The sequence below is a fragment of the Rhodamnia argentea genome, chromosome 1, assembly GCF_020921035.1.
Source record: "Rhodamnia argentea isolate NSW1041297 chromosome 1, ASM2092103v1, whole genome shotgun sequence".
NCBI lineage: Eukaryota > Viridiplantae > Streptophyta > Magnoliopsida > Myrtales > Myrtaceae > Rhodamnia > Rhodamnia argentea.
This window is the reverse complement of record NC_063150.1, coordinates 6,559,638-6,570,115: the sequence shown is the minus strand read 5'-3', so window position 1 is coordinate 6,570,115 and position 10,478 is coordinate 6,559,638. Positions and strand designations below refer to the sequence as shown.

At 37.7% G+C, this 10,478-nt stretch overlaps 1 protein-coding gene across 2 annotated transcripts; it reads right to left on the bottom strand.

Annotated features, from left to right (window-relative positions):
* Positions 1 to 443: 443 nt before the first annotated feature.
* On the bottom strand, positions 444 to 4,960 carry LOC115750230 (trafficking protein particle complex subunit 5-like). Of its 2 annotated transcripts, none has more exons than XM_030687447.2 (9): positions 4,856 to 4,960; positions 4,018 to 4,259; positions 3,301 to 3,389; positions 3,124 to 3,187; positions 2,195 to 2,272; positions 1,710 to 1,786; positions 1,538 to 1,604; positions 1,350 to 1,457; positions 444 to 865 (listed from the first exon to the last, which is right to left on the bottom strand). In XM_030687447.2, exons 2-9 carry the CDS (start codon positions 4,087 to 4,089, stop codon positions 836 to 838), a joined length of 585 nt encoding a protein of 194 aa, XP_030543307.1. In that variant the 5' UTR covers positions 4,090 to 4,259; positions 4,856 to 4,960; the 3' UTR covers positions 444 to 835. The 2 variants fall into 2 exon arrangements, with proteins under 2 accessions (XP_030543307.1, XP_030543308.1); XM_030687448.2 differs by lacking the exon at positions 4,856 to 4,960 and adding an exon at positions 4,697 to 4,849.
* Between the last annotated feature and the right edge of the window lie 5,518 nt (positions 4,961 to 10,478).

The following is a 10,478-nucleotide window of genomic DNA, read 5'->3' as shown; positions in this document are numbered from 1 at the left end:
CATATTAGTATGTTTTGATAATATGAGTTAAAACGGGTTATGCCGTGTAGGGTATGGGTCAATTGCAAGTCGGGTTGCGTATGGATTATTAAATATAGATCAAAATGAATTAGACAGGTCAACATGAGTGATACTATATTCGATCCACCCATTTAACACCTCTACTACTTGTATTGTTTTGATAACTAGAATTCATAAGTCTAGCCCATATAGAAATGGTTGTTGCAAATTACTCATCATACAACGATGTTGAACGCAAATAGAAATAATCGATGTAACAAGTTTGAATAATTTTCTTATGCGGCAAAAGCTCGCAGTAAACACCACACTAGATTGACTGCACGGATTGGACTACTGCCTCAAAGAAGCCCAGGTCGTCGCATCATAAATATCATTCAATACTCCGGGCTCAGAATCTCTCACATCTATGATGAAACGATGATTATATGAAACAACCATATCTCATGTAAGGCAAACACACAAAAATTCGATTGAAATACAATAGTCAGCTTCCACGTATCATTACATATCAGTTCGCCATGCATGCTGACTGCCAAATACAAGAGTTGTATCTGTATCATCACCAATATTGCTCGGACATTCATTCCATCCCATTTTTCAAGCAACATGAACTGGAACACTATAATTGAAATAATCGTGTCTCGGGTAAGACCACCATTACTTATCACTCTAAATCTCATGCTCCCTTGTAAGTCAAGATGGAAACGAAGTATGTTGGAAATGACAGCGTCCAGCAAGTGAAAACTACTTTCCAAATTCTCCATCGTGACCATATGAATTGAATCAAAGTTGGTGATATGATCGTGCAAGGAGCTCAACCCAGTCTTGCTTCTCTCCTAAGTACCTAGGAGATGAAAGTACAAGAGAAGTCAAATTTCATTTGAACATCACCGTGCCATGAAGTGAGGAAAAACATACTGCTCATGGGTAATGAGTCGTTTCTTGTTGACTCAACCATAGAGAGGCACCCGAAATAGAAAAACAACTCTTACTAAAACTCATGGCTTGAAAAAAAACTTCCTGGAAGAAAAATGTAGCCACCGACAGGATAATTTGAGCAAGCGCTCATGATTATAAAAAGTTTAGAAGTGCTTGTTAACACTTAGATTGCATTATGAGACATATGAGATGACATTGCATTTCGTGGAGGAAAACACATAAGGGGCCTTTACAGACTCAGTAAAAAGAAAAGATGGCATCAAATTGCATTAACTGAAAGGAGGGACAGCAAAAGGAACTGAAAGGAGGGACGGGAAAAGGCAAGGATAGGTAAACAAAAAGAATTTAATGAAGTACAACATAAAACGGGCAAGTAGTTGGATAGAAACCTCTTCTGCAAACTTTATCAAGATTGTGGTTCGAGGTCTTTGTTGCCCCTCGACAGGAACAAAGTGTGCAGTCACGACGGCTGGAAATCCAGCACTATCCAGAACACCCTTCAATGAAGCATAGGAAAAGTCCGTCAAAGCTCCAGATCGCCTAGCTACCAGCTAATGAAAAGCAATGTAGTACTCACCCTTACTATTCCCGCCACAAACGCCCCACAGTTAAACGTCCCCATATCTTTAGGGATAGATATAAACCTACACATCCAATGAGGTTGGATTTATCCAGTTCAGGCCATTAGCTACAAATACAGCTTTAGCTGGTTCCCTGTAATTATATAGACAGCAACCAGGAATCATTACCGGTTTACAAGGAGCTCCTTCTCGCTAATCATGTATTCATCTTCGTGTTCGGTCCCCTTTTCGAGTGAATCAGCCACCTATAAGGATGGAAAAAGGAGTCTTATGAAAAATAGACCAGCTATGGAAACAACATATACACTAAAAGAAGGCTAAGAACCATCAATTTTGAGGAAGGAAAAGAATTGCAAGTTCCATGAATGCAAGAATGTTTCTCTTCTTCTGCCATGTATAAAAGGCCCCAGTCATATTCAGCCTAACAGCCCACTACAAGAAACAAAAACGGCTAACTTCAAGGCTATGATTGCGAAATGGTGCAAAATTAGAGGACTCTAGAGTGGAAAATCTTGAAAATTTCTTAACTTTTGCGAGCAAGAAGAGGAGGGAAAGTTTGAAATATGAAGCATTTTCATTCCATTTTTCTTTCCTCAGTGTGCTCCCAACACAGCCTTAGGTTACCATGAAGCAGAAAAAGCAATATGATTCACCTTGCCAAATAAAACCTTCCACACCGTACTGTGTACAAAAGATAGAATACCCAACAAACGGGTTTCCCTCCTATTTCCCTGTGAAAGAAGCAAAAATAAGCACCAGATAAGCGAAAAAAAAATACATATGCACAAGTTATCAACGAAATTACATGGCACGGCAACACAAGCTACACAGAATTCTTGAGCCAATATTATATTGTCTTAACATAGTTGTTTTCATGTGTCTTAACATCTAGCCCCAAAAGAATAATTCACAAAACAAAAACGATAAGTCATCAGCAAGTTGAGAACATGAGAAAAAACAACAAAAGCCCCTGATGCAAGGATGATGGCAAAGGTCAACGGTCGGAAAATGGAGGGGCATTAAGCAATTTTTCAGTTGTTCACTGGCACATGTTGTGAAAAGAACACAAGCTTCCGATTTAACAGTAAGAATCTATTTCAGCAATAAAAAGCATTAAAAGATTTAGTTCAATAGGATTGCATAATAAAAAGACAAACACCTGGCCACACTCTAACTTTAACTAGCTCACAGCAAATATAGAAACATTTGTTCTCTCGATAGAATGCATCAGTGATTTGGAAAACATAATCGCAAGATATTGATGTGCAATGTGACCTAATCCAATATCTTGCATGTGCAATCGGAGTAGAATCGCCTACACGCAAAAAGATTTTTTTTATAACTCAAAAGAGCATATGAAATCTAACTAGATGCAAAGCCTAATCTTTCTGCTGCAGTATTGTATTGCAACCAACATACAAAGATGCTATACTTCAGGAGAGGTAACTATTGCGCCAAAATACTAAAGAAAAAGACATTGGTCCCAACAATACAACTTCAAAAAATTTCATCACTGGATAGAACCTAAGAGTCCTAACAGTAATTTCCAACACTGACTAGGGAAATACATCGCACATCTTACCTTTTCCCTGTGGCAAAGAAGTTCCAAAACTCGAGCTCCTACGGAATAGCCCGCATCCTCCAGCCTGAGTCACACAAGTGAGGGTTATCAAAGGTGAAAAACATCTCTCAGTTTGTATATTTCGGTGGCTGCTTCATGCATAATTATCGTACAAATGAGAACAAGAAAAATATACACCTGCGCTCTAACTCTGCGATATTGTCAACTTGAGTCTGGTTATACTGAACAAGCTCCGAGAACAAGAAAGAAAAAGCACTCAAACTAACCTGCAACCAGAGTAAAATCCCGTGTTAATTAGTTTTGCCAAAGCACACATAATCCATCCCATGATCCAAACAAAAGGTCAAACCGTCCAACAATCCGTCGCAATATTCATTGGCCATATACGGACAACACAGAAGCAAAATGAATAAGAACAATGGCTCTCAGAGTAAACCTAACTACAAGTATCACTGTCCCAGCTAATCTGAAAGGATAAGAAAGCTAAGCAAGCAGAAGCAAATAGAACTGGTCTGGCTCTGGCATAAGGGATCTAATTTCTATCCCCTGTGAAAATGGCAAAGACTCTTTTGTTGCAGATTTGGGCAATAGCTGATTCATTTGCCGAGGATTGACCTACTTCCCCAATAACCACCCGTCGAGAACCAAAGCATAGCAATGTAGCTTGAGAAGAATGAGCCAACCAGATCACCTATTCTAGTCCTAGTTAAACAACAACCCCAAACCAGGCATTGCATTCAAGATAAAATGTCCAGAAATGCTTGCTCTGGATTGAAAAAAGAAATCCTCTTCGCTGGTCTGGCCAAGCGAACAGTAAAAATCAAACAAAGCGATCAGCATCACGGCCCCTTTCCCGTGATTCAGAATTCTTTACACACACACACACACACAGACCTCTTGCTTGCCCTTGCTGAGTGGCTTGTCGAGGACATTGGAGTACTGCTTGATCTTGCCAACTCCGATCATTGTCGATGATGGTGGCGGTTGTGATGATGAGCTTCCCTCTTCCTTCCTTGTGCGCTCTGCCCTCGCTACTTAAACTATGATGGACCTCTGCCGATGCACTAAGGAACTCAACCCAGTCCGCAATCCATCTCTAGTTTTTTTAATTGACGATCAGGCTAGACTTTCCATTCCTGTTACAAACAATACAATAAGGTGCAGCCCACATTAACAAAAACCAGAAAGAGAGAGAGAGAGAGAGAGAGAGAGAGAAACGCAATGGGAGAGCCAAATCAGCATTCAAGACACACTATTGCCATTCAAACTTGCTGAGAACCTTGCTGAGTGCTTCTTTTATCTTAATCTAAAAAGTACTCACCAAGTGCTTCTTCTAGGTTAGCAAAATACACTACAAAGCAGAAGAGGTCGATCGATACAACATGTGCAGGGTGATTCTTCAACTCAAAAAGCAGACAGAGAAATGCATGAAACAGTGGAAACCAGAAAAATGTCCCAAATTTAACGTAAAATCACGAGGTTGCACCGCCAAAAGCTCAGCGACTTCATAAGCTTATGCCCAGAACAAACAACGCCACGCAAACCAATCAAAACCACCAACCCCCACTCCCACCTCATCTTCAATGGATCTTAAGATCAATTCTTTATACTCTAGCTCAGCTCCTAAGCAGGAAATTGCATCGCACGGAAAATTTCCAATCGAAAGATCACGAGAAATCGAGATCGGAGACAAAGGAGAAGACGAAAAAGGAACAAAAGAGAGATTGCGGACCTTTGCTTTTGTCGACGGCTGCCGGTTGAGTGAAAGATGATAGGTTCACTGACTTCATAAAAGCCCTCATTTGGTTGAATTACCGAAATGCCCCTTTTGCTATTTTTGCTTGTTCATAAGTTCGAGTTTTTTCTCTCCTTTTTTGGACAGAATAAGTTCGAGTTCAAAGGAAGATTAATCATAAATAAAGGGCGGCGCTATTTTTAACTCTATATGATTAAATTGACTTTCATATATATTAAAAAGACAAATTCACCCTCAATCTTTCGATTGCAATTGGAAGTAATCGCCTAGCTCCTTTTTTTCTAGTTAGGATAGTCACCATAATTAAGCATTTCGCATGGTTTATTCCCTTGCATATTAAAAAAAAATTGCATTATAACATATTCCTATGACATTTTTACATGTTCCTTCTACAATTATCTCGCTAATACTAAGAAAAAAAAATACATTCTCCGATATAATATAAAACTGAAAAAGTCTTTTTATGTAACATCTTATCCATTTTTCATCCTTCTTATCTTTTTTTCTCTTTGGAGGGTCCAACGTCCCTCTTATCTCAAAAGCTCGTTATTGTGGTGAACTTTTTATTAATTTCGTTACTCTACAATATACATGAAGTCTCTTTATTGACAACATCAAAGAATTTATCCTTTTTCGTTAAAATGTTGGTAAGTTACTTTTATATATAGCATGTAAATCACCATAAGAATATATAGGAATACACTAAAAATCATATGCACGATGAGGAATCGTAATATCTTTTTCGTAAACAATTGATAGATGATCTTAATTTTTGTATAATTCAAAAGGGAAAAAGTCATAAAAAATCTTAAACTATGCCCGTTGTGACACATTTACCCCAAACTTTTCTTTACGACACAAAAAATCCTAAATTTGTACGCATGTGGCATATTTACCCCAAATTGTGCTTCGTGTGACACATTTACCCCCAACTTTTTTTTGTGATACTAAAAACTCCAAATTTATAGGCATGTGACACATTTATCATAAATTTGAGGTAAATGTGTCGAAAGTATATAAGTTTAGAATTTTTTATGTCATAAAAAAATATTTTAGGGTAAATATGTCATATGGGTATAAGTTTAAGGTTTTCAATATCACAAGAAAAAGTTTGGGGTAAATGAGTCACATAAGTAAAAATTTGGGGTTTTTGGTGTCACAAAAAAAGTTTAGGGTAAATGTGTCACAGTTGGCATAGTTTAGGATTTTTGGTGGTTTTTTCCCAATTCAAAATAATGATATTTCACTGAAAGCTTTCAACAAAAAAAAAAAATCTTACTTTGTGCAATGTTTTGAATTAATAAATTCATCTACTTAACAATTTGTCCATATGTTTAATGGACAACACGGAAAGAACTATATTTCTTGAAAATTGACAAAACAAATTCTTATGGACGCAATATCTCCCAATAAACAAAATCATAGTGCCTTTGACATGAATACAAAATTTGCAATAAACAAAAGTTAAACATATGAAGTTCTTCATTATGGTACGTAGATTCTATATAGATAAAGAAAAACTAAGAAAAAGGGAAGTAACTAAATTTGGGACCATCAATTTAAATTACAATTTAATGATAGAGGGCGATTTTGTCTTTTTGGTGAAAATTGGGTGGGACTTAATCACATAGGGAGTGGAAATAGCATCGCCCTAAATAAAATGCAGTATTTTGTACTAGTTTCATTTACGAAGACACCGTCGTATAAAATTCCCTATTTAAACATGTGTGGTTGCATTTGATTAAAAAAAAAAACACGAGCGGTTGCTAAACTCTATTTTTCTTTTTATTATTTTGCAGGTCTCAATGATAAAATATTTAGCGCGTTTTGAATCCGACTATGATGAGCCTCTATTGATGTACTGAGGAACTCGATCCACTCTGAAATCTATATAATTCTTTATTTTTCATTCAAAAGGAAAAATAATAAAAAAGAAAAAGAAAAGGTGAGTCCGATTCAATTTGATTCCTTTTTCTTTTTACACAAGCAAAAACGACAAGCTCATTTATATTTATATATATATATATATATATATATTTGTATGTATATATATTAACAGGAATCGAAAAGGTGTGATGTGATTTAAGGTATTATAGGAAAATAGCTTTAGCTTAGCACGGACTAATAAATGTTATAAGATTTTAGAATTCCTATTAGGGTTTTTTTTTTCTTTAGGGATAACTCGATATTTGTGTTGTCATCTTAACTTATTTACCAGTGCGTCTATTATTTAGTAATACAATACTGATCTTTAGGCTAAAAATTGAATGATTTGAAATTTTTTTTTTATAAAACAATCGCTTGCATCGCTCAGAATAATTATCCAATAGAATATGTTTTTATTTTTTACAACAACTTAATGAAGTAATACAAGTAGTCGTTTTTAAAAAGATGTTTTTCAAATCGTCCATTCTCCGTGAAGCAAATAGAGCCCAACTATTGGATTTTTGCCAGAATTTTAGGTGAAATTTGACTTTGAAGGCTAATTTGGAATTTACTTTACAACATAAGGAAGTAATTTGTTACACTATATATCCTCTAATGTAGGGGGATTTTATTTCTGTCTGTTAGATCTAATCATGGACTGGGTGCCCCACCGTTTTACCGCGGCCCATGAGGCCCCACCCATGAATTGGGTGGGCTTAGACCAGAAGTTCTTTTGAGATCTGGGCGCTCTTTATTTTACGGGAAATGAATAGTTTGGATTTTTCTAAAAATCAACATTGCTTGAAATGATTAATTAATGAAAATATTTTTATTTTCCACAATAATTTATGTCTAATCATTGTCATGGACTATGGAAATATTTTTCTCTAAGTGATACAAGCGATTTTTTTAGAAATTATTTTTTTTAAATCATCCATTTTCTCCGAAACAAACGCACTATAAGTTATCTGTTTATGCTCTCTAGGAACAAAACGTTTAACACCACTCGATACCTCTGCGATCACATACAACACTAGGTGCGAATTTTAGGTTCTCTACTCTATCCACCCTGTTTGGGCCCGTTCATCGATCGTGTCAATTTATCACTCCCTAGTTATCTCGCATTCATAATCCTCCATACAAGGATCTAAATTAGAGTTTTTCGTGCATCAATATTTTCTTCTACTAAAATTTACTAATTCTCCACTCTCTATCTACCATTTCACTTTGTATGTGAGGCAGGAATAGCAAAACTTATATCATGTAAAATTTCTTTCTTTCTTTCTTTTTTTTTTTCCCTTTTTTGGTTCAAAGGGCTGGCAAGGCCGAGGGTTGGCGACCCCGGGGGCCCCTAGGAGAGGGCCACGAGGCCCTCGCCAGCCATGGGCTTAGGGTTGCGGCCCCTTACCAAGTGGCTGGCGAGGGCGTGGCGGCCCAAGCACACCGGGCAGTGAGGGTTGCCGGCCCTTGATCGGTGGCCAATGGAGGTTGCCGGCCCTCGGCCCGTGGTCAGCAGCAGCGTCGGCTCTTTGCACTAAAAAAAAACAAAAAAGAAACAAAAGGAAAAAAAAAATAAAAAGATGGTTATTTTTTTTTTCCAAATTGTTAATATTAAGAAGAAGGGAGATTTTCAATTTAGAATAATCAAAATCGGAAAAAAGGAATGGTTATTTTTCAATTACTCGAAATGCATGCAATCTTCGATTCTATTCGTGGTTGGGTTTGGTTTGGTTTTGAGACCCCTGCCTCTAAGATTACTACCGGGATGGCTCTCTTCCGAATATGAATATCGAATATTTCAATTCAAGAGTCAAACATGTTAGTCGCGAGGAAAAATCGAGAGTTTAAACTTGACGCGTGTGTAGGTGAAGTATAATGGCTTTATGATGGATATCTATTACTAAGTGGACCATATGATATGGCCATCATCCACGACTACCGTAAAAATTTGGCTAAGCTCTAGATTGGTTGGTTCACAATTTGGAGGAAAGTACAGGGAAAAATAGATAGGCATAAAGGGAAGTATGATCAACCTATGTTGAAACGAGAGGATTGACTCAAGCAAAACGAATCGTGCAGTTTCAATCTCTTCCCTCTTCCTAATCCTTTTCCTCATCATCTTCCAATGTGTTCAATCCGCAAACGACATTGTTCAAGATACCTGTGAGAAGCTTATGGCCAGGGAGCCAAACTCGAATTTCGACTTCTGCGTGAAGTCTCTCGTGTCAGACCCGGAGAGCGACGAGGCAGATTTCGAGGGACTAGGTTTGATTGGGCTCAAGCTTTTTTATAAGCCAACTTGACGGGCACGACCGAGTTCATTAAGCAACTACTGAAGCAAAAATCGAAACCACGCCTACTCAGAGCTCTCTCCCTTTGCTTGGATGCTTACTCCAGGATGGGGGGCGAAGACATAACCCCAACTTACACGACGAAACGTTACTCCGACGTCAATCTTTGGGTGGAAGCAGTGGTGTTTCACGAAGATATATGCGACACACAAGAATCGGAGAAGAAAGGCATGGTTCCACCTTTGACAAAGCGTAATGCTGACATTAATCTATTGTCTATTATAGTACTCGGTATTACAGAAACTTTGATTGGGAGAGCATAAGAGATGTGATGAAGAACGTTGTAGCCAATAAATTAAATGAACTTCAATGATTCTCCGAGTCTTTTGTTTTTTTTGTTTTGTTTTTCCCTTCTATACTATGTTTCTTGCTAACAGAATCCTATGTACTCCATTTTCTGTCTTGACATATCTTATCCATTGAAATATAACTCATTTCCATGTATCAACTTATGATACTCATCGTGGCATTTTAAGGAGTATAGATAATCCTCATTATAAAATAAGTTAGATTCGCAGGTTTGTCGATCATAAGCGCCAATCTATTTCCATTTTCCAACGAAGAGGTTGGTAAAGTTTGCAACCTCGGAGCGTTACTTTTAACTGGGAGGATCCTAGCAACGTTCGACAAAGGAAAATATTTCACGAGTCGAGGATATCTAACATATTTTAAAAGTGCCTCTAACTAGGTGTGTCAATGGTTCGATTTTCCTGAAAATCCGAACTCAATGGAACCGCTAGGCTGAGCAGCCGAACTAAACCGAATCAAACCCAACCAGAAAACGAACCGAGGTTCGATTTTTTCCATTTTCTTTGTTCTTTTTTTAATTATTATTTTTTTTCTTTTCCTTTTTTTGTTCAAAGGGCCGTCGGGGCTACTGGCCACCGACCGAGGGTTAGCGACCCTCCACAGGCCGTGGGCGACGGCCCTTCGGTGAGGGCGGTGAGGTCGTCGCGAACCTTGTTGTGGCCAATGAGGGCCTGGGCAAGGGCTGCCACGCCCTCGCCCACGAGCTGGCGAGTGTCGCCAGCCCTTTGCACCAAAAGATTAAAAATAAAAATAAAGAAAAAGGAAAAAAAAAAAAAATAATGGTTACTTTTTTCTCAAATTGCTAATATTAAGAAGAAAGGAGATTTTCGAAAAAAAAAAAAAAGGACGGTTATTTTTTAACTACCTGAATAAAAAATCGAACCCAACCAAACGGAAATGCACAAAATTTTTGGTTCGGTCCGATTCAGTTAGATTTTAACACCCCTACTAAGATTGCTGCCGGGATGGCTCTTCGGAATATGAACATCTAGTATTTCAATTCGAGAGTCAAA

Excerpts from the sequence above, each read along its gene's own strand:
- LOC115750230 (XM_030687447.2), bottom strand. The coding sequence starts at position 4,089 with ATGATCGGAGTTGGCAAGATCAAGCAGTACTCCAATGTCCTCGACAAG. Across the intron at positions 3,188-3,300 it reads ATCGCAGAGTTAGAGCGCAG|GCTGGAGGATGCGGGCTATT; the intron begins GTGTATATTTTT and ends TGTGTGACTCAG. Across the intron at positions 866-1,349 it reads TGATAAAGTTTGCAGAAGAG|GTACTTAGGAGAGAAGCAAG; the intron begins GTTTCTATCCAA and ends TTCATCTCCTAG.